Raw genomic sequence first — 22,484 nt, forward strand, 5'->3', positions numbered from 1 at the left:
AGAGGTGAAAACGATGCATTTAGTGTGATCGGCCCCTATGGCTGACACAGCAAAAGGAGAAGATGGACAGTAGTGCAGTGAGGGGTAGTCGCTGGAGGCCAGATATCCTGGTGTAGCAACTGCATACTGCAGGTCCATGCACATCAGCTGAACACCGATCCTGTGAGACGGAAGCAACCGCCCTCGCCAGGCGTAACCATATCGTATCATAGTCAGAAAACTGCCAAACAGTAATTTTGTATCCAACGGCTGCCCAAACAGACGTTTCAAACGGGTATCGATACGGTGCGTGAATGCAGAAAGAAAAGGACAGTAAAGTCATGACCCATGTACCCATATGCTCCAATCACTCTCGCAGAGTGTCATCCCAACCCCCTTGCTCTGACAGATGGTCCTCCACGCGTCGTTTGCAGTCTTCCAAGCCTTGTCCAAGCGCTTCATTCCACTGGCTCTCCACTAGGCCAACCTTCTCCTTCAGGTCATCAGTCAACCTCCTTTCTTCATCGGCCCTGATAGCCTTCATTTCTTGGTTCACTCCTGCCAAATCTTCGCCCTCTAGCAGTCTTTGTGTTTCGAGGAGTCGTGAACCAGCAGTCATGACGCCTGTCTTGACCTCGTGCAATAGACATAGCAGATTAATCTGTGACTCGATAAACTGGTAGGCAGAGCGACCAGCGTGTGCAAGAAGAGTGTAGAGATACTGTAGCGGGTAGTCGTGATAGGCTGGTGTCTCCTCGTACTCTTGAGGAGGCACCAGGATCCCAAAGCCTTGTAGGTTTCGAGGAATCTGCTGTACAATGGCAAGCAGCCCTGGTGCAATATCCCAGAAAGCAGACAGCTGAGTCTCAACTCCCCGCGTCACGTTCCGCTCGATGACATCCATAAAGTCTTCATAGCGTTTGAGTGTTTCCTTCTCAAAGGTGACTTTGCGATCTTGGCCGTCGTGCCGGAAGAAGCTTGTAGCTTCCTTTACCTTTTGTTCGTTCTTGGTCTGAACATAGGGCAGAATAATGATGTCTCGATAAAGGTCATTTCGTTCGTCTTCCAACTCGTACATCTCTTTATGTAGCTGTTCCCGCGCCTCAAACAGCCACTTGAGCAAAGTCAGCATCTCTAGAAGCTCCGGTTTCTCGTCACCCTCTTCTTGTGTCTGATTGGGATCTGGCTCCTGTTTCAAGCGTCCTTTGAGGTGCTCCATGGAAGCTGTAGCCTTGGTGATGCGCTCGCAGAACATGGCATGGAGTGGATTAGCCACTTCTGCTTGGAACGTGTCGAATATCCATTGGACTACATCCTGAGCTCTTTGGTGCTCACGACTCTCAAAGTCTGCCTCTGCTTTAGCGGCATCAGCAAACGACATGACCCCATTCCGAACATTGTCCTGAATGTTGTATCTCAGCTGCGCGCGTCGGTCCGACAAAGATGCATTCTCTTGCTCTTTTCGTGCTTCAATCTTCGTGTTGAATTTTGCCTTGGTGTTCTTGACTTCGTCGAGTTCCGATAAAGTTCGCAAGCTGCTTCGAATACTGGCCAAATCTGGGTGACTGTTGTTGACCGCGGGGTGATGTCGTGGGTATGAAGGGGGAAGCGTGACAAGTCGCGACACGTCTAACTTGTCAGGGTCAGGTGTTGCCGTAGCAGATCTCTGATAGTAGCCGTAGCCTTGTTGTTGCTGCTGTAGCTGTTGCTGCTGTTGTGGTAGCGGCTGCTGACCTTCTTCATGTAGACCAACTTTCTCCGGCGGATATTCATTGGGCCCATACGCTGGTCGGCTACTGGATTCGCCTCGCTGCCTTGGAGCGTTCGCATCCATACCTGCCCATTGCAGGCTTTCACGAGCTTCTTTCGGCAAACTCATGTACTTGGACTCTCGTTTGCTTCGCTCCAATCTCCTTCCACCACCAACTCCAGAAGATCCGCCATCACTCTCCCACCAACGGCTTGCAGACCGACCTCTCGAGTCTTGTTCATCAGGAATGGTACTCATGGCCATGCTAGGAATAGGCGAGAGCGAAGGGTGGTAGTTGTTAACCCAAGACGCATCCCGAGCTTTCTGGCTTGAAGCACTGGAGGGTGAAGCAGGTTCTGTATGAGGAGTAAAGTTGCCAATTGATGATGCAGGGCTAGCAGCAGTCGTGGGCATCGAGTTGGAGAAGCGAGTGTCAGGAGACTCTCCTGCGACAGACCCTTGCGACCTTCTGCTGGCATGCCCTGGGTGGGCTTTTTGCGTGTTTGGCGTAACTGATCTGCGTCCCGAATTGCCATACGAGCGCCACAAATCTCTCGTCAAATCCATGATATCGCCCGCCATGGCATCGAAAGCCCCGGAGTAACGATCCCGGCGGAGTCGAGATTCAGTTACAATGAACTCTGCAAACAACTCCAGTCTGGCTTGATCCGTCTCGGCGGCCATCTCTTTCTCAATAAACTGCCGATGGCGTTCCATGGAGGCACGGGCAAAGGCGTGAACGCCGACTGGCCTAGGTGTGGTTACGGTAGAATCCGGGGCCCCGATACGAGAGGTACTTGGTGTATTCATGGCCGAATCATTTGCAGCTTCTGATTGACGAGTCAGGTCTGCATCTCTCTCATCTCCATGTATTTGGAGTGGTGGGGTAGGTAGCGCTTTGGAAGGGAGCGGGACTGGAGCTTTCTGGGCTGAACGACTGAGATGTTCCATACCTGGCGAAAAAGGCGGCGTGGGTGCACCCGCAAGTCCAGACCTAGGAGGTGCATCGATTCGAGGCGTAGTGTTTGTTGACCCAGAATCTTCGAAGATATTTCCGCTTCTTGGCCCACTGCTCTTTGGTGTGCCTCTGGTGACAGCGCCACGGCGGGTCAAACCACCTTCGGGCGTTCCTAAATCGAGATTGGCAGGCTTTGCGGCTTCATTCTCTAGATCTTGTGCCCAAGGGTTGTTGCTCGGTTCGGCTCGCTGTTCCCGTGCCGCTCGACTCTCACTCCTTCGCTCCCGGATGCCTCGTGTGCTTGCATCGCGTCTGTTTGGAGTTTGATACAAGGTGCTGTTTGAACCTGATGTGGTGGTTGGCCCAGACGAAATCGAAACGCTTCCGCTCTCTGATGATGCTGCGGGCTGTTCGGAAGAGCGAACGGTAGGAGGGCTTGTGTCGATATACAGGCCAAGAGCTGCGGGCGATCTTGGACGAAGGTTTGTAGACTCATCTTGCCAACCCATGGGTGTCGGTGGGATTGGTGTTAGTGAAGTCTGGCCGGGTCTTCTGGTCGGGGGCGCCGAGGGCAACACAGGCATTCGGCTGGAGCTCGGTTCTGCTCCAGGTCCCATACTCTGCGATCTTGAACTGCTGGGAGGAGGGCCTGGCGGGGGCGGGGGTAATGGCACATTACGATTCCAGCTTCCTGGTGGGACAATGGGCGATTCATCAATCGGTGTCCGAATCTCGTAGCCCGGCACACCAGCAGAAGCCGCCCTACGAGAAGTGGGGGGTCTGATAGGCGACTGCGTATCAGGACTGTACCGTCGATCCACAAATGCATTTGGCGTGTAGCTGTCTCGATGTTAGTCTTGGCATCATGTCACCTTGTTTGTTCGTGGACCTACGTCGACGTAGCTCGCTGTGCAATCAGCCCAGGGGAAGCAGGTGCTCTCTGGATGGCATCAGAAGTACTGATGTGGAGCGAGTCAATGTTGCTTGGAGCAGGGCTATGGTCACTGTTCCGATTCCTAAAGGACGAAAGACTGAACTTGGAAGTCAGTTTGTCGCGCGACGCCGACCGACCTGTGCCGTTCCTTCCCGGTGGAGGGGGAAACTGCTGGTTCGATATCACACTTGTGGCACTCGAGGGTATGACAATGGAGGCAGGCCGACTGTGGTAGCCCGAGATGGGACGCGCCGATGGTGGATTGCTGGTTGGGGGCGGCGGCGGCGGAGGGTGGGGAAACGTATTGGCAGTGAGCTGTGGCGACGAAGTGGTACTGGTGCTCAGTGACTGCGAGATGTTTGGGTTCTGACCAGGCGAATATGGAGGTGGCGGGGAGGGCATCGAGGCTGGCAGTGTTAGAATCACTCATTTTGATGTGTCGAGTCGATTGTCTCGGCGGTGAAGAAGGAGTGCACAATGCCATGATATGCTCAACACAGGATTTGTTGCACAGTTGAGAGAGGGAGAGAGAAAGAAGGAAAGCAGGTCTACGGAATCTACTACATAGCCTAGGGAAGTGAGAAGAAAGAGAAAAATTGTGTGTACCTTCCATGCCCGTCACGTCATGCAGCCTCGAGGGCACCGATATCTGGCTGTGCTGGACATGCTGCCCATTGACACTCCCACCCCGCGACCATTGTTGGGGATTGTAGGGCGCGGCTGGAGCAGAGCCTCGCATGGCCATGGGTGAAGCAGCCGCGACGGGAGAGGGCGCATACGTCGAGGGCGTGAGTGAGGGCGAGAAGGGCAGGCTCAGCGACGAGGCCGTAACGGGCGTGGAGCCATGCAGATAGGCGGAAGCAGAGGGCGGCGGTGGGGCAAGAGTGGTGTTGAGCAGTGGCGGTTGCACAGCGAAGCGCCTGGGAGATATCTGGGGCGCCTGGAGGTGGGTGGGATGCGGTGAAGGCGGCGGGGGAGGCAGTCGGGGAGAAGGCGGTGGGGCAGGACTGTAGGCCTGCTCTGAAGCCATAGCGACTAGTATGTATGGAGGAGCAATCGTCCTACTCAGTGCTGGGTTCGTCGACCAGAACAGTTAGCCTTCAGCGGCTCCGACGAGCGGGCGTGGGCGAATCCAGCAGCAGCAGAGGAGAGAGCGGGCTTCGATGGGGCGCTGCGCCAGGCCGGTGGTTGTCACCCTAGACGAGACTGCAGGGTCATGCTGCTGTGTATTGGTGAAAGGGTGAAGATGGACGACGGCGGCCAATTCGACGCCTGGCGGTTCGGCGGCGATCATGGCGGCGCACACGGGTTTAGAGGCAGTCTTGACTGTTGCTTGTCCAGCGAATGGGCGCCGCTTCATGCGCTCGGCGACCAGGGCCACCTGCACCATCCCTGCCCGTCGACAAGACGTCGGCGGCTAAGTAGAGAAGATGCCCACTGCGTGTCCCCAGCCTGCATGGCGCTCCATGTGCGTATCTCCTGATGCTGCGCCCTCTAGTCTGCTTGTCCACGGCGGCCGTGTCCCTGCTCCAGTCAGTCAGCCAGTCCGTTCTGCCCGTGGTGCTGCTGTAAGTACATACTACTTACGCGGATACTTGCCATGTTGCCCTGTGCAAAGTAAGCATCCGAGTGCCGTGCAGGGTGCATGCGGCGCGGCACTCGAACGCCATGCATCCCCACACGCCGCGATATTATTAGTAGCACCAATCGGCCCCACTTCTTTCGTCCCAACCCCCAGGCCACTCCAGCACACTCCGTCCATGACACATGCTGATGCACCACTCGTCCTCACACCACACCTATGCTGCGTGTGACCGGCAAACTTTCTGCTGTAATGCTTAGCACCACATGCTGGGGTATGTCTAGCTATGAATATACCATCCGTCTTTCCCAAAGCGCCACGCTCAAATGCCTAGTCCGCAAAAACATCAATGCCTGACAACACAAACTCCCCGATCCACACGTTACTTGTTACCTTTCTCGTCCTTGGTTACCGGAACAGGCTCGTCATCATCATCTTCCTTGCTCTTCTTCTTCTCTTCCTTGCGGCGGCGCTCTTTCTTAAGCGCCTGCTGCACTTTTTCGTCCTTCTCATCCTGCAGCTCGTCCCACTCAACATCGTATTCGTTCGCAATCGCCTTGATTTCCTTGCGCAGAGTGTTGCCATCTTCGATCAGCGCCTCCCACTTACGCAGATCGAAGTTATGCTGCTGATAGAGTTTCTGCTGTCTACGAGATACGGTAAAGTTCATGGCTGAACGATAACTAACTTCGCGGTTATGGTACAAGAACCATACGTAACCGCCAATAAGTGTCGAAAGACCAACAAGATACTTCAGCCATGTTAGCCTTGCATAGTCCAAAAAGCCAAGTTGAAGAAGCTTACCGTCACGGGCTCCATGACGTCCCAGCCCAGCTCAGTCTGGAACGTGAGATAGTAGACGACACACCACCATCCTACAATTCCACCAAACCCAGCCATGGCTACCCGTTTAGCACCCAGCTGCGCCAGGTCATCGCACTCCTTCTTGACGTCGGCCATGGCGCTGATATTCTTTGAGATTTTGCGTAACCGCATTCGCAGATAGTAAGTCCTGTCGTTGAAACTGGGCACACCAACTCGGATTTCTTCAGGTGCGCCTTCAATATCAATCGCAAACTCCTGGCCTCGAGCAGCGTCACGAATGAAGTCGCCAATCTCGGTCGATGAAGACCATCGTACAAATCTGCGCTCTCCTTCTTTGGCGGAAAAGGCCTCGTGACCTTGGCCAGAGTAAGACTCTACTCCTCCCTCTCCGGGCCCACCTCGTAGCTCCTCTGCCCGTTCTGGCGTCATCCTATCGCGTGTGCCAAGTTTGCCCGTCTTGTGGATCTTGCCGTCGATGCGGATCTCATCAACCTGCTCAAAGTCTTCTTCTCCTTCTTGTTGGCTCAAGGTTTCCCTTTCGCTGCTGACTGGTGTTTTCCTTGTGGCCCCTGACTCTTCCTCTGGTTGCACCGAATCTTCAGCCCGGAAGTACACATTTGGCTGCCGTTCACGGCCTTGCTTGTCCTTGATGGTGGGAAGCTCAGCCTGTATCAGACGCTCAAGATATGAGATAGGCTGCTGCGGATGTACCAGGAGCGCCAGCGGCTCAATGTCCTTGCGGTCGGTATTCTGGTCGCTAGTAGTGAGGGGGAGGATGATCTTCAGCATGCGAGACGGTGTAGTAAGCAATTTTCCTGTCTCGTATTAGCAATTGTGTCTCTACATTCATTCGCAAAACATGCCCTTGGTCATCGCTCCCGCACTCCTCTGTCGCGCAACAGGCGGCGTATCGCTTCCCTGCCTGTGCCATGGCGTGCGTATCTGCTTGCTTTTGTCTTCCTTCAGCTTCTGTGCGAAATGGTCCTTCTCCTCCTGCGTAATGTTTTCGTTAAGTTCGGCAGCGGGCCTGGCATTGCTATTTGAGTAGCCACCATATTTGTCAAGATCCGAATGTCTCCCGTCTGTCAAACATCGAAGTTGTGAGAACATGCCTTGTCGTATCGATGCAGCAGGAGAACTGCGAGTAAACAAGGGTGCACAACGCGCCGACGGAAGCGTGCTGACGCGAGGGAGCGATGCCAACGCGATCAGTCGATGTCTCATGACTGACAGACTGGCTGAGGCTATCCGCAGGTGCAATGGCAAGCTAGCAGAACGTGTACTGGGTCTCAGCAGTCGACAGGTGTCACTGTAGAAGAGGTACACGCGACATACAAGGTTACAGAGTTGCTTGCCGTTTGGCATACGTCATTGTTGATCATCTAGTGGCTTGAAAGTGTGGCGGTGATACTCCACAGCATCTGCGCCTCAACATCGCTAATACGTTACATCATTTTATTGGGACTTGTCTACCTCGACAATGGACTTCGTGAGCTGCGAGAACCCCATCTCTCGCCCGGGCTATGAGGTCAGGGTCCGCTGCTACCAAAAATCCTCTATCCACCCTGGTTAGCAAGGATCATGCGACTAGTCAAAGTCCACATCCACACATGTGAAATTCTGTGCATCTGTATGTGGATACTATTACACCTCGTCCGAGTATTCTGCGAATCGACCCGACAAATGTGACGATCTCGCAAATCTGATCCGACCTAACTAGATGCTCTATAGTGATTTGCGTCTTATTCCCTGGCTTTGGTTCTTACCTTTTCGTTACACATGTCATTGGCCTGTGCCAAATTGAGTATGTTGAGCGAAAGTGTATAGATAGTGATTTCTTTGGTCTGACGACAGTGTCTTTGGATTTTTTAAATGTCACACGCTTCCTAACTGATGGCCCGGATTTCATTGCCAAGCAATTCAACATGGCCGCATTGGCTCACTTTTTACTTTGGTTATGCTAGCTCGTAAACCACATTGACTACAACACAAAACATGCGACGGTTTGGCTCGAACGTTTTCTGTTTCTGAATGCCTAAGTTCTGGAGAATTGATTTAGATAAAAATTACACATTAGAAAATCAACTTTCGCCCGATGAGGACAAGGACTAGACTTCCCAAATTGTAGTAATACCAGGCACGGAGAGCAGCTTGTCAAAGTCCCAAGAAGACGTAATCTTCTTGACTGCCGGCAAGAGTTGCTAGTCGTTTTTTCTTTTTCCTGGTGCCTGTCGGTTAGGTGCGAGCTCCCATCCCCTCGGAGCTGAATGCAGCTCTTCATTTGTTCTTTTTCCCAGCAGCGACGGCGTGCAGCCTCTTAGCGTAAGGGGTAAGCCGCATGGTATCGCTTACAAGGAACTGATCTAGGCCCGCATCCTGACAGACATGGCGCATATTGTATGTAGCCTTGGTACGGCTGTTGGTTGGCGCCCGCATTCTTGGTGTTTCTTAAGGCGAGACAGCAAGATTGGACGGATTTGCCGAAACCCTCGGAATATTTGCGCTTGAGATGGATGCATGTCCATCTGTCCATATCGATCATGAATGTACGACGTATGAAGTTTGAAATGAATAGCATTGCGGCATAATCAGCTGTCACAGGTCTGTAGATACCTGCCAGCCGTTTCAAGAAGACCGCGACCTGTCGTACAGCTGGCAAAACAAAGTCCATGTGCGCTGGCAGCGTAAGCCTCAGTGGTGTTTCAATACATGTAAGTGACGACTGACTCCAGACTGGCAAGCCCATAGGCATTGCACTATGTTTGAAGGCTTATTGGAAAGGTCGTCCAAGAAGAGAAGAACAAACACAAAGATCTAGAGTAGTGTCCATGGCATCTCGTTTGCGACGTGTCCACCAGTGGCGCACCCTGCACGGGTGCACGCTATGCAGCAGAAGAAAGGAACGGCCTAGTCCATCAATGTACCAATATATGTATAGGGCCGTGTATGAGAATACGGACGTGTAAGCGACCGGAATTTGTTCTCCGGGAGGTAGCGTGTGAAAAGACCGTTGGTGCATTATCTACAAGGGGGGTGGATGTTGTATGTAAGGACACATGCAGAGCACCAAGGAGTTTATAATAAGGCAAACCACGCGGGTAAGCGATGGACCGAGGTCCCGATGCGGGTTAGTAGACGGGCAAACCTCCCTGGAGCCCTGTTTGCCAGAGGTCGCTCATCGTCAGCAGCTGTTCCCAGCAAGGAGCCCAATGGGGACGGGCGTGTTTGCTCGCAACGCAGACAAGCGTAGTCGCGTCACGCAAGAAGCGACAACGGCGAGGATATGCAGGTGAGGGAGACACTGGGGCGATTGCGAATGCCCAGGGCTGGCAAAATCTCCACTTGGTGCTCTGAAAAAAAACCATTAACGCGACTAGGCCAGTCGCCGCGAACCGTCGCTTGGCTCGGCCCACCTTATTTCGATGCGGTCGCCCATCCGGCAAGGCCGCGAAAGTCTTGACAAGATTCCATTTGCAATCGGTCAATTGCGCCTTGAGGCTGCTGTGGCTGCCGTGATAACAGTGATTCGTCCCAGATAGCAGAGGCGAAGTCCAGCTGTAGGGAGAGGTCACTCAGACAGCGCTCTCGGCCGCCTCCGCATCCCCCCTCCTCCAGAGATACGGATCGACTGTCGTGGCGGTCCTAGCAAAAGCATACCAATGCGCTTAAGTGTATTGGTTGCAACAGGCGAGGTGTCATGCCGCACATTCACTACAGTACGTTTCCCCAGCCTACAGTAGTACCCAGCACCGGCCGGCCGCCTCCTTCACGCGCACGAATCCGAGACACCCTAGCTTACCGTAATGTGGGCTCGCGTGGACTGTCAGGCTATACCTCCTCGAGCAAAGCCTGATCGTCCTGATATCTGCCATTGGCTCTTTGTGGGACGACGAACGCGACAGGGTTTGGGCCTCGCCGCCTGCCTTATCTTTTTGGTGCGGCAGCATGCTAAATGCGCTTCACGTCCTGTAATACGCATTCACTTGACTTAAAAAGCTCTCTTTGCCGGCGCAAACCCACAGGGCAGAGCTCGACGTCGATCCCTCTCGCAGCTTGGTCCACTTTACGGCAACTGGCACCGCTGCAACACACTCTCTCTCACTCTCTCTCACTCACTCGCACACTCAACCTCCAAAATCTCCATCGCCACCCCACGGCATCGCTGAAATTTCTGCACCATGTCCGGCTTGATCCACAAGATCAATGCCGCCGTCGCGAGCTCCCTCGTCGGCAGGTACTTTCGCCTTGAAGGCTCCGGTCATGTGTGTACATCGCCAAAGTGTATCATCAAAACATGCACTGACCAGTTCACAGCCCAAGGAGCGCAAAGGCAGCTGCTTCACCACCGAGTTCCGCGCAGGCCTCGCCACCTTTTTCGCAATGGCCTACATCATCTCTGTAAACTGTATGTCAATTGCGCAATGCCATTGACCCTCGTCATCTGATGAACGTGGACAGCATCGATCGTGTCAGACAGCGGTGGTACATGCGTTTGTCCTGGACTCCCCGACGACCCCGTCTGTGACACCAACGCCGAGTATGCGCTGTGCGTCCAGGAAATCAAACGCGATCTCGTCACTGCCACAGCTGCCATTTCCGCTTTGACATCCTTCTGCATGGGTCTGTTCGCTAACATGCCAATTGCACTCGCCCCTGGAATGGGATTGAACGCCTACTTTGCCTACACTGTTGTCGGCTTCCATGGTACAGGTATGTCACACTGCACCTGATTCCATCGACCTCTCCGTGTCATGGACGTACCCGATGTCTACATAGGACTCTGCTGATTTCTGTAAAAGGCATGGTTCCGTACGAGGTTGCACTCACTGCCGTCTTTGTCGAAGGTTTCGTCTTTGTAGGCCTTACCATTCTTGGTATCCGTCAGTGGCTCGCAAGGTACGTCATCTCAATTAGCTGTGTTCAGGTGTCCCTGCTTTTATTTAGAGTTGTACTGTGTGGCTGAATGCAGCACGCTGTGCGACCCAGTCTGACACTTGAAGCTACTCAATCTGCATACGTAAGCTAACCATATACCCAGGGCTATTCCCGCAAGTATCAAGCTCGCTACTGGTGTCGGTATCGGACTCTATCTTACCATCATCGGCCTCGCCTACTCTGCTGGTATCGGTCTCATCACTGGCGCTCAATCCACTCCTCTTGAGCTGGGTGGTTGTGTTCCCTCGGCGCAAGTCGATGGCGTTTGCCCGGGTGGTGCTAAGATGAGGAACCCAACCATGTGGATCGGAATCTTTTGCGGCGGTATCCTAACCGTCATGCTGATGCTCTACCGTGTTAAGGGTGCCATTATCATTGGCATCATGCTTGTGTCGATTATCTCCTGGCCCCGTAGCACTGATGTTACCTACTTCCCGCACACCCAGACTGGTGACTCCGCTTTCAACTTCTTCAAGCAGGTTGTTACGTTCCACCCGATTCGCAAGATTCTAGCGGTGCAAGAATGGGATGTTTCGGCACACGCTGGTCAATGGGGTCTTGCTTTCATCACCTTCCTCTATGTCGACATTCTCGACTGTAAGCTACACACTGTCCATATTTTTTGAGATCTATACTAACATGTTCAGGCACTGGTACTCTCTACTCCATGGCCCGTTTCTGCGGTGCTATTGATGAGCGCACTCAGGATTTCGAGAACTCTTCCATTGCCTACTCTGTAGATGCGATCGGTATCTCCATTGGCTCGCTTATGGGCTGCCCTCCCGTCACTGCGTACATCGAGTCTGGTGCTGGTATTTCTGAGGGAGGCAAGACTGGTCTTACTGCCATGTTTACCGGGCTCTGCTTCTTCATCTCCATCTTCTTTGCTCCTATTTTCGCCTCTATCCCGCCATGGGCTACTGGCTGTACGTTGGTCATTGTCGGTTCCCTCATGGCTACCTCGGCCAAGGACATCAACTGGCGCTACCTGGGCGATTCCATCCCGGCTTTCCTCACCATCGCAGTTATGCCCTTCACATACTCGATTGCCTATGGCCTGATTGCTGGTATCTGCTCCTACATTCTGATCAACACTCTGGTCTGGCTGCTCGAACTCGCGTCTGGCGGCCGTATCGTTCCACCCAACAAGGACGAGAAGGAGCACTGGACATACCGCCTCGAGGGCGGCTTCTTCCCACCCTGGGTGCAGAGGCTTAAGAGCGGAAAGATGGATTTTTGGAAGTCTAGCCCTCAGACTGAGGGTGTTGCGGAGACTCGCAGCGGCGGTAGCTCTACTCACGGCGATAAAGAGTTTGTCAGTGATAAGCAGGCCTAGTTAGTTGTTCCATTGATTTTTTTTCTTAGCGCGAGGACTGCTTTTGCATAGCTGAATTCAGTGCAGCAGTACCTAAATTAGTTTTTTTTTATAGCGTCACTGACGCCGGTCTTCGAACGAGAGGAAGCTATACGGTATCCTCGGAGGCCGATGAGTAATCTTGAATTATACCCTTGTTTGTATCTGAGATGGAGTTGGTTTTTGTTTTTATTGAATATACTTACAATTGGTGTATCCACGTGCCACCTCGAGATAATCGTCAAAGGTCCATGTATCAGCGCACAAGAGTGATGTCTGGGTACCTGACGTTACACAGATGTCATGTCAAAAGACAAGCCACACCCATCGGCCATGTCGGAGCAATGGACATGGACTGGGCCTGGATCGGAGCGGCGGTTCGCTTCGCACCGACGCAGGGTAAAAAGGCCGAGGCATGTGCATCTGATCACCCCTCCATCTGCTAGTGACATCGGGACATCCGAACAGCGGTTCCGCAGACAATCACAACATAATCCTACTGATCACCCACCTGTCATCTTTCTGCGACCTGAAAATCGGCACAACCCTAACATCCGAACTATTTGCGTCTTCCTATACTATAAAACTTTTCGTTGCATTCAGCCCCTCGCCACGCCCGCCCACTTGCACATAGAAAAGATTTGGGGCTCCGAGACTACGCGGAATTCCGGTCGCTTACGAGATTGTTTTCTAAGCACGTACATTGGCAACCGCCAGGGAAGAGGCCTGTGAAAACAGCCATACGGGCCGAGCGATAACCGCGGTAATCTTGTCGCGTCATAACATATACTTTTCACCAGAGGAGTTTGAATACACATCATACACGCCAGACAAAGTAAAGCGCAGGAAGAAACGAAGAAAGAAGAGAAGAGACGAAGGGAAAAAAAGTTACACTTGAAAGTATGACTGCAGAGCTGGAGAACGGGCTGCCCGCCAACGGCACAAATGGCGTCAACGGCAAGGCGACAGAAACGATCAATTCCACACCCTCACACCCAGCATTCGACTCGATACCAGATGTGATACAAGCATTCGGTATTTCTACTTTCTCCCCAAAGAAACCCACCTACTAACCCGCCTCTCCACAGCAAACGACGAGTTCGTAATCGTCCTCGATTCGCCCTCGCGTGAAAACGAAGGCGACCTCATCATTGCGGCCTCGGCCCTCACCCCGTCCAAAGCCTCGTTCATGATCCGCTACAGCTCAGGCTACATCTGCGCGCCGCTCCCTGTCTCGCGCGCCGCAGCCCTGCACCTCCCGCAAATGGTCGCCGACAACGCAGACCCCAACCGCACCGCCTACGCCGTCAGCATCGACGCCGCAGACCCCTCCGTCACAACCGGTATCTCGGCGCACGACCGCAGCCTCACCTGCCGCATGCTTGCCGACCCCAGCGCAAAAGCAAGCCATTTTCGCCGCCCCGGCCATATCTTGCCGCTCCAGGCTCGCGACGGCGGTGTCAGGGAGCGCATGGGACATACCGAGGCCGCTGTCGATTTGTGTCGTCTTGCGGGCAAAGAGCCCGTCGGTGTCATTTGCGAGCTCATCACGGATGGCGAGGAGGTGCCGGGCAAACCTGAGTTGCAGAATGGCGGTATGATGAGGAGGGATGAGTGTTTGGAGTTTGGCAAGAAGTGGGGGATTAAGGTTTGTACGATTGAAGATTTGGTTAGGTATATTGAGGAGAATGAAGGGGTCTTGGGTAAGGCGGCGTAGGGGGGGAGGGCGGAGTGAGGGATCTTGTGGGATGGGTCAAGAAGAGATGAAGGCGGTCTGGTGGGGTTGCAAGTACATATGGAAATGGTGATTTATGGAAAGAAATGAGAAAATATCATGAGATGAGGTTTTGACAATTTAGTCTTGTGGGAGCACATTTTGGTACCTGGAATAGGAAAAAGCCTTCATGTAGAATATTCAGTTCAATACTAAACCCGAGATTCCATTCAGATTACGTCGTATGATTAAATTACCACTTCTCAATGAAGCACAAGTGACACCATAGTATCAAGAGTAGAAAGGATATTAAGGGACTACGAAAGAAGCGATAAAACGCCAGAACATGGAACCCAGAAACAAAAACGCTTTCTCATGCTAACGAAACCGCATATATGTATATCACTTTTTTTTTTTCTCTCTCCCAACCCAAATCCCTTTTTCACCCATTCTTTCCCACAAAATCATCTATTCTCCTCACCGCATCCTCCATCTCCGCCACCGGCACCGAGAACCTCAGTCTCGCCCAGCCGAAATCCTTCTCGACGCCTCTAAAGCTCTTTCCCTGGGCAACCATGACACCTCCCCACCTCGCCAGGTCACCATAAAACCTCGCCTCATCATGCTGCGTCCTCGCGCGTTTCGCCAAGCGGGCAAACATGCAGAAGCCGTGCGAGGGCGCGAGAAACGGCACGTCGTGTTTGCGTAAGACGGCGGCTAGCATCTTGTAGTTGATGGTTAGACGCTCCGAGTTGAGGGCAAGGAGAGTAGGGAGTTGGGACCAAGACAGGAGGCCGGAGAGGTGAGAAGTTGAGAGTGAGGAAGGGTGAGTGGAAGTTAGGGCCATGGCGTGTAGAAGGGAGGGGTTTTGCTGTGACACGAGACATCCCTATATTTCGTCGTTAATACAAGAATCCTTTGTTGAATTGGGTAAGGGTTACAAGAAGAAGACTGTGAGAAGAAGCACCTACCACTCTGAATCCGCTCATGCCGAATAACTTACTCGCACTCCATACTACGTGGACACGGCTCGGATCCACCTTGACAGCTCCGGCGCGTGCGAGTGGTTCTGTAAGGCTGAGTGCGCTGACAAAGTCTGGGGCTTTGCTATCAGTCCCACACAGCTTGAGGAGAGCGTAGACTTCGTCGCAGATGAGATGCAATCCTCGTTCTTGGCAAAACTCCATGAGCTCAAGCAATGTCTCGCGGGGGTAGCATCTTGAAAGCGGGTTATTAGGATTGCACAACAGCACGGCCTTGATACGCGAGCGCTTGTCCGAGAAGTCATAGGCTGCTTGGAGTGAAGGGAGAAGATAGTTGTCCCAATGTGAGTAGGTGGGTGGTTTGGCAACAATCAGTTCCACATTAGCTTTTCTCTTTAGGATTGTTTCGAAGCCAGCTGTACTATTCTCAGCATTCGTGGTTCTAGATGTTTTGATGTACTCTCAAGATGGTACATATACATACACCAATGCGGACCAGGAGCGAGGATGCAGTCGCCATCGTCACAAATGGCGTGGATGACGTTCTCGACGGCATCGACGGCTCCCGATGTAAGGACAATGTGCTCGGGCTTCACCGTGTGGATGGGATTGAAGTATGAATTAAAAAAGATGGCTAGTGCATGGCGGAGTCGCTGATCGCCGCCATTGACTGATGCGGCGGGGGCTGCGAATGCCTGTCTAGACTGTTAGTGGGCAAGCACAACTTTGCTCGGCCTGGGACTCGGGACCTCGTTCGCAATGTTATCCTCCAGAGTGCTGTGAAAGAACTCGAGCAGCTCGGGATGGATGGCCTCGTTGAGGCCACGAGACAGATCAATAGTTGGGGGGAAGGGATCGGTGATATGTGGAGGTTGTTGTTGTTGTTGTTGCTGTAGGGCGCCTGCCGCGAAGGTAGGGAGAAGCTCCCGCAATGCTTTTTGCGTGCGTTGCGACAATCCGGCATCCATTGCGAGGGATTGTGCCATGGGGGGCGCGTACCAAGGGCGGCAGAGTGGGTGCGGTAGAATGCAGAAGCAAAAAAGGAAGACAGATAAATCGATTCAGGCGCTGCACGCAGCCAGACATGGAAATGCCTGACATTCAAGGTTCGGCAAGCGGATCTCTGCTGCGGCATAGTTACATCCCAACACTCTGGGACGCGTTACCGGGAGTCGAGGCCTTGAGAGAAGCCCGGACTCTGCTTGCAAGCGACCTGGCAAACCATGACATGATTGCTGGCGCCACTGACCTCCAACAGCAGACGGAACAAGCATTCGGGGAATCTCGTACGCAAGGAAAAACACCTCGAGTCCAGTGCTGTTTGCCCCGGGGCACACACACACACACACACACACACACACACACAATTAGTGCCTGCCCATTCTATCCCGCCCATGTGCCCTGTTATCACTATCACACCGGCACCTCCCAAATCAGTCCAAACGCCGCTGAAGATGCACACACGGATAAAGTACCTGCAGCACTCGACACGACCGTCAGCTGCGAAGCTCCATGTCCGTACCCATTACCAATGCTCCCTTGATCGCCATTCCATCAGGCCCGCTGCGCGGCCCGTGCTATACTGGCCCCAACCGAACCCCTTCGCCTATTACCCAATCCATCCCGTCAATGCAATGGCCTCAAACTATACTTATGGCCACTAGCCTTGTGGGCGTCCGATCCCCTGTTTAGCCTGTACCTGTGGTCAGTTCCATTACACCCAACCCACATTGTTAACATACCTTCATCATTTCTATCCTCTGCTTCAAGTTTTGAGTCACCTCTGCAGCACGCTTCCAGCTCTCTGCTCCCGAAGCAGCCTGTGAGCTGGATCGAAATCCGCCGCCATTCTCGCCTGGGCTAATGCGGTCACCGCCACGCGATGATAGTGATGACTTGCCAGAAGCGGCATCTGCTCGGGGGCTCAGTTTACCACTCAAACTACTGCTCGGCTGCGACAGAGTGTCAAAGTTCTCCTTACCATCACCTCCGGGACTGTTTGGCCCACCAGCAAAACTCCTGTCTCTTCTCGGATGCATGGCCCGGCTGCCGTAGCCAGAGTCACCAAATTGTCCCCCATTGCCATTTTCCGAGTAGATATGATCAACCACATCTGCTGGTGGTGGAGAAGACACACGCACTTGGCGACTGAGTTCGCGCTTCAATCGGTCGATTTCCCGACGCTGGAATTGAACAGTCTGCTCAGATGCTTCAAAGTCCGAGCGGGCACGCACAAGTTGTGTTTCCTTGGCCTTGATAGAAAGCACGTCGCGTGTGTGATCTTCGATTAGCTGGGCATTTTGGTTTTGGAGCTCAAAGATTTGCGATGAAAGCTTTGTTCGCTCCGCCCGCAGTTCTTCATATTGCCTTCGAATTCGCTCAACTTCGGCTCGAAGCTCATCAAGCTCAGCCCTTTCGACTAGACTCAGTCCGGTGGGGGCCTGGTAGACAGGGGCAGCAGCAACAGGCTCAGCAGCAGGTTTTCCCAAGGGACGGCCCGCAAGACCACGGCCCGCGCCAAATTTGGGCTGTGGCTGTGGTGTTTCTTCTTCTTCCGGTGGCGGAGGCGATGGGGCAGACTTTCGTGGCGAGGGTGCTGCGAGACCAGGCTTCTTCAATCCTCCCAGTCTTGATGCACCAGGCTTGGCACCCAACTTGGGCGGCGCCGGTCTCGATGTTGGCTTTGGTTCAAGCGGCGCGGCCGGCTCTTCGACAGGCGGAGGTGGGGGAGCTTTGGCTGCTGGAGCGGCCTTCTTCACACCACCGGGTGCTGGCCGCTTACCTACAGGCTTCTTCGTTGGCGCGGGAGCTGCAGGCTTGGGAGCAGGGGCAGTTTTTGGCTTGTATTTGGTCTTCACTTCGGCAGCATCGTGGAATTCCTTGATCTTGGCTTTGCGGATGTCATCCAGCCCGTCAAGGTGAGCATTCATGATTCGATCTCCCATGATTTTCCATAGTGTACCCAGTGCCTCAGCACCAGCGGATCGCTGTACTTCTTGTGACTCTGTGAGGAGCTTTGTAGAAGCCTCTGCGATGGCCTTGGCTTGTTCAGGTGTTGGTGCTTCACGAGTGTTCTTCAAACATCGGATCAGGAACCTAGAGGATTCCAGCTTGACCTGAGGGTTCTTGTGCTTCAGAAACTCTAGAATTTCTTCAAGACACTCCTGGAAACTCGTCGAGGCAAAAGATGCATCAAGGGCGGCTCCAATAGCATCGGTGACGGTTTGTTTCTTCTCCTTCAATCGTTCCATCATAGCATTCATTACATCCTTGCGGTACTTGGCGAAACTCTTCTTCAAACCCTTTGCAAGCAGCTCAACACAGTTGGCAGCTGTGATGACCACAGCAATATTTGCGTCTTTCATGCTCTTTGCAAACCCACGTATCAATTCATCAAAGGGACCCTCAGCAATTCGAGGGTGGTCAAGCGCCTTCTGAACCTCGTCGAGTGTTTCTTTGCGATCTTTCCATTTGGACGATGCTAGCTTCTCGGAGAAATCCTTGGGTATCTTTGCGAATACATCGACGGCCTCGTACTCGGGCTCCAGATCAATGGCGGCGTCTTCTTCCTCCTCTTCCTCCTCATCCCCACCTGGACCCGCCGCTGCGGCTTCTTTTGCAGCCTGTTGCGAACGGAGCAGTCGCTCTTGTTTTGGCGGAGGCTCGTCTTTGACCTTTTCGAAGAGTTTGTCGAGATCCTGCTGCTGCACGGGCTTCAAGTCGTTCCAGAAAAGTGGTTTCATTGCTTCTTTGAGCCAGCGGTAAAGCTCGACTGTCAATTCCTGCGCCTTTGCGCGAACATTCTTATCCGCATGGCCGTATACTTTGGGCAGGGATTTGAGAACGGACTTCGGTTCCATGGTCTTGCAGCCATAAGCATGGTACATTTGTGTCAATGCTTCTAATGTCGCGGCAATAACCTTGGGTTGCTTGTGTGCTAGTATGGGAAGGAGCTCCTCGATGACTGGGTCCGGCTTGTCCGTCTCAATGTACAACATAAGCGCCTCGAGTGCCTTTTGCTTTGCTGCTGGTCGCGTTGACGGCAATCCCTTTTCGGCGATTGTAGCGATGGTGATGTTCCGCGTCCTAGGCACCAAGTCAGCAGCAACATCTTGTATAAGGGTACGCGACATGTTACCGTGTGCAGCCCTGTTGGCCGGCTATGTCGAGGAAGGCGCATAGTGCACCAAGACCTTCCTGCTGTGCGGCGACGTTGGAGTCGCCCACTACGCCCTTCCATATGCTCGCATCGTTTATGAACTGGCGCACTACCGGATCGGACTCGCTGGCAGCTAGACTGAATTCTTTGGCGGCGGCTTCATAGCCCTCTTTCCGAACCTTCCAGTTCTTGTGTACAAAGCGATCGGGCAGTGGCAGCTTGCTGAAATCTTCCTCGTCGGCCATGGCGTGCGATTATTGTTTATGTGCGTGTACTGTGTGCGTGTGTGTGTGTGTTTGTGTATGGGGGAAATGGATGGAAGAGAAGGGGGAAGGACTATCAGACGAGTCAGTCGCAAGCCTGGACAAAGGGAGAGCGGGAGAAGGAGAGAGAGAGCGTGTGGATGCACATTGGGAGAGGGCCAGGTGCGGATAGATAGTTGCGCAGCGGCCCAGGACAGCGTCGGGAAAAAAGGAGCGGCGGCCGACGACGTACCGGATGATGTCAGTGGGACCCAAGAGGGGGATTGTTTGGGCGAATGTGGTGGGGATATTGTGGTCTGGCGCAGCAACAGCAGAGACGTGTGTCGTGGTCCAAGTGGTGTCTGGCTACTGATGTAAATCGCATGTGCATTGGGCGTTGATCCAGCAACACGTCTTTCCCACTGGCGGCCACCCCCTGCACTCTCGCACTCAGCAGCCCAGGTGGTATACACACCGCCGCCCACCACCCGCCGCCGCCGTGTTCTGCCCACATACTGCTACCCACTGTACACGCACACGCCCATCCCTCCCCCCAATTCACACCCCCTTCCCCTTGTGGCGGCCTGCGCAATCTCTGTGCCCACTCCCGCCCTACGCCCAAGCACACGCACAAACCCACCCCGCCTGGCCTTTGTTCCCTGCTCACCGCCGACGCCATTCCCCCGCGCCCACCAACACCCTCCGCACCCACGGCCCTGACCCAGCCCAACCAGCGGCACAGTAGATGGTGGGCTTCTGCGACGGCCGCGTTTGAGCTAGTCTTTTCGCCATGAGCGCGATACTTACAGACCGCCAAGCAGAGGAGTTGTAAGTGTTGGCACCGGCCCATGTACAACCGCCCACGACTGACAGCACCCCCAGGCACAAGGCCATTGTCGCCTATCTGGGCGTCATAAATGCGCCAAGGACCGCAGAGGCTTTCCGTGAGGAAGCCGGCATCTCGGACAATTTCGACGAGGCCACGCGGAAAAAGTATGAGGGGCTACTCGAGAAGAAGTGGACGAGCGTAGTCCGCTTGCAGAAGAAGGTAGCTGTGCGCTAGTGTGCTCTCTGGAGTTTGATGCTCATCTTTTGCAGGTCCTGGAACTTGAGCAGCGCAACCAGAGTCTCCAGAGCGAACTCGACTCCACAACTCCTACCTCGCTTCTCCGAAGAAATCAGGACCCCACCAGCTGGCTGCCACGAGCCCCGGCACGACACACGCTCCAATCGCATCGCTCCCCGATAACATGTGTAGCCTTCCACCCCATCTTCTCCTCACTTGCTTCAGGCTCAGAGGACACGACCATCAAAATCTGGGACTGGGAATTGGGAGAGCTCGAAAGGACAGTCAAGGGACACACAAAGGGTGTGCTCGACGTTGACTTTGGTGGCCCAAGAGGCGGTACACTACTGGCATCTTGTTCTAGCGACCTGACCATCAAACTCTGGGACCCCTCGGACGAGTACAAGAACATCCGCACTCTCCCAGGCCATGACCACTCCGTCTCTGCCATTCGATTCATACCCAGCGGCGCAGCAGGTTCGCCGTCGTCTGGCAACCTGCTTGTTTCCGCGTCCCGAGATAAGACATTGCGGATATGGGACGTTACAACAGGATACTGCGTCAAGACGATTAGAGGACATGTCGACTGGGTACGCGACGTAGCGCCAAGTTTCGATGGACGATGGCTACTATCTGCGGGTAATGACCAGACTGCTCGGCTGTGGGACGCCGGCTCGGGCGAACCAAAATGTACCTTCATAGGTCACGACCATGTAATTGAATGCGTCACCATAGCGCCTCCAGTGTCGTACGCCAATCTTGCCTCTCTTGCTGGACTTAAAAAGCCACCGCCACTGAGCAGCTCAGCCGAGTACATAGCAACCGGATCGAGAGACAAGACAATAAAGATATGGGACGGACGAGGAACTCTGATCAAGACACTGACAGGCCACGACAACTGGATACGATCCCTAGTCTTCCATCCTGGTGGAAAGTATTTGCTATCGGCTAGCGACGATAAGACCATCCGGTGCTGGGATCTCACGCAAGAAGGCCGATGTGTCAAGACGGTCACTGACGCACACGGCCACTTTGTCAGCTGCATGCGATGGGCACCCAATATCGTCAAGGATGTACCTGCCAATGGAGATACCCCCAATGGCACAGCAAACGGTACCAACAAGAAGAATGAGGACGCCACAAAGGGCATACGGTGCGTCATTGCGACGGGATGCGTGGACCTCAATGTTCGCATCTTTGCCTCATGAAAGAAGAAGACATTGTTTGCTGTTGAATGCAGCCTAATCAACTTCCTGTGCTTTCCATTTCCAAAGTTGGATGTACAGACGGATGTCCCGCCGCCTTTGTACGCGCGATGCTTAATGACTCTCAAATCTTACGATACGACTTCATGTACATACCCGAGTTACCAGATAGCATCTTCCCGCGTCGTGAGATGGCGTTCGTGGGTCCAAGGACATGAACATGGGGTAGACGTCAGTCTGCGAAGAAGGAATGGTGGAGGAACGAGGAGATATGCACTTAGTATGCCATATTAGCTCAGAATGCGATCTACTTCTGCCTCGAATTGTGTCTCTTTTGCTTCGAAGCACTTGACCGTGTTCCTTTCCATAGTGTGCACGAGCCAGTCTTGCTTACGTACAGTGCATGTGCTGTTGGCGCGATGCTCGCTTAGTCATCAACGCGCTAGCGGAGCGGAAAATTTAGCTCCAACCTCCGAAAGCTACAACTTTTCTCAATCTGCCTGCAACCTCTCTTCTACACACATTCCTATCGCTTCACTCAGCGATGGCTACCAACACTGCGATACAATGACTGTCGCTTATGTACGATTCTCTGCTAACTAGACTATCTAACAATCCCGCCATCAGAATGTACTAGCTTTGGTATGTATTTGCATTACTTTTTCATTTCATCCTGCATCTTCATGATGAATCACAAAGCCAATTAAACTAGAGTCTTTGACCCTACGGGGAATGAAACCTAAACTTGCACGTCAGTCTGAACGCGACTAGCTCATCCTATACTTTTTGCACTTGCAG

At 53.4% G+C, this 22,484-nt stretch overlaps 6 protein-coding genes across 6 annotated transcripts; 3 read left to right on the top strand and 3 right to left on the bottom strand.

The window, feature by feature from the left end:
• Positions 1 to 346: 346 nt before the first annotated feature.
• Positions 347 to 4,651, bottom strand: PSV08DRAFT_230271 (uncharacterized protein; the record flags this gene model as incomplete). The annotated part of the gene is made up of 3 exons (XM_014225421.1): positions 347 to 3,527; positions 3,581 to 4,028; positions 4,228 to 4,651. 3 exons carry the CDS (start codon positions 4,649 to 4,651, stop codon positions 347 to 349), a joined length of 4,053 nt encoding a protein of 1,350 aa, XP_014080896.1.
• A 780-nt stretch (positions 4,652 to 5,431) lies between these two features.
• On the bottom strand, positions 5,432 to 7,332 carry PSV08DRAFT_16004 (uncharacterized protein). The gene is made up of 3 exons (XM_014225422.2): positions 6,892 to 7,332; positions 6,008 to 6,843; positions 5,432 to 5,954 (listed from the first exon to the last, which is right to left on the bottom strand). Exons 1-3 carry the CDS (start codon positions 7,250 to 7,252, stop codon positions 5,586 to 5,588), a joined length of 1,566 nt encoding a protein of 521 aa, XP_014080897.1. The 5' UTR covers positions 7,253 to 7,332; the 3' UTR covers positions 5,432 to 5,585.
• A 2,874-nt stretch (positions 7,333 to 10,206) lies between these two features.
• On the top strand, positions 10,207 to 12,554 carry PSV08DRAFT_365662 (permease family-domain-containing protein; the record flags this gene model as incomplete). The annotated part of the gene is made up of 6 exons (XM_014225424.1): positions 10,207 to 10,290; positions 10,343 to 10,433; positions 10,487 to 10,738; positions 10,828 to 10,924; positions 11,067 to 11,560; positions 11,611 to 12,554. 6 exons carry the CDS (start codon positions 10,207 to 10,209, stop codon positions 12,297 to 12,299), a joined length of 1,707 nt encoding a protein of 568 aa, XP_014080899.1. The 3' UTR covers positions 12,300 to 12,554.
• Positions 12,555 to 12,764: 210 nt separating this feature from the next.
• Positions 12,765 to 14,265, top strand: PSV08DRAFT_412266 (DHBP synthase RibB-like alpha/beta domain-containing protein). The gene is made up of 2 exons (XM_014225425.2): positions 12,765 to 13,352; positions 13,406 to 14,265. The coding sequence occupies exons 1-2, from the start codon at positions 13,220 to 13,222 to the stop codon at positions 14,032 to 14,034; spliced, it is 762 nt and encodes a 253-aa protein (XP_014080900.1). The 5' UTR covers positions 12,765 to 13,219; the 3' UTR covers positions 14,035 to 14,265.
• A 28-nt stretch (positions 14,266 to 14,293) lies between these two features.
• Positions 14,294 to 19,418, bottom strand: PSV08DRAFT_412267 (spindle pole body component alp14; the record flags this gene model as incomplete). Its single annotated transcript, XM_014225426.2, has 6 exons — positions 14,294 to 14,920; positions 15,003 to 15,430; positions 15,499 to 15,709; positions 15,764 to 15,937; positions 16,757 to 19,100; positions 19,153 to 19,418. The coding sequence occupies 6 exons, from the start codon at positions 19,416 to 19,418 to the stop codon at positions 14,474 to 14,476; spliced, it is 3,870 nt and encodes a 1,289-aa protein (XP_014080901.2). The 3' UTR covers positions 14,294 to 14,473.
• A 787-nt stretch (positions 19,419 to 20,205) lies between these two features.
• On the top strand, positions 20,206 to 22,009 carry PSV08DRAFT_230284 (WD40-repeat-containing domain protein; the record flags this gene model as incomplete). Its single annotated transcript, XM_014225428.2, has 3 exons — positions 20,206 to 20,243; positions 20,298 to 20,463; positions 20,514 to 22,009. The coding sequence occupies 3 exons, from the start codon at positions 20,206 to 20,208 to the stop codon at positions 21,687 to 21,689; spliced, it is 1,380 nt and encodes a 459-aa protein (XP_014080903.1). The 3' UTR covers positions 21,690 to 22,009.
• Positions 22,010 to 22,484: the final 475 nt, after the last annotated feature.

The sequence above is a fragment of the Bipolaris maydis genome (genome assembly GCF_028858645.1).
Source record: "Bipolaris maydis strain C4 unplaced genomic scaffold PSV08scaffold_15, whole genome shotgun sequence".
Classification (NCBI taxonomy): Eukaryota; Fungi; Ascomycota; class Dothideomycetes; order Pleosporales; family Pleosporaceae; genus Bipolaris; species Bipolaris maydis.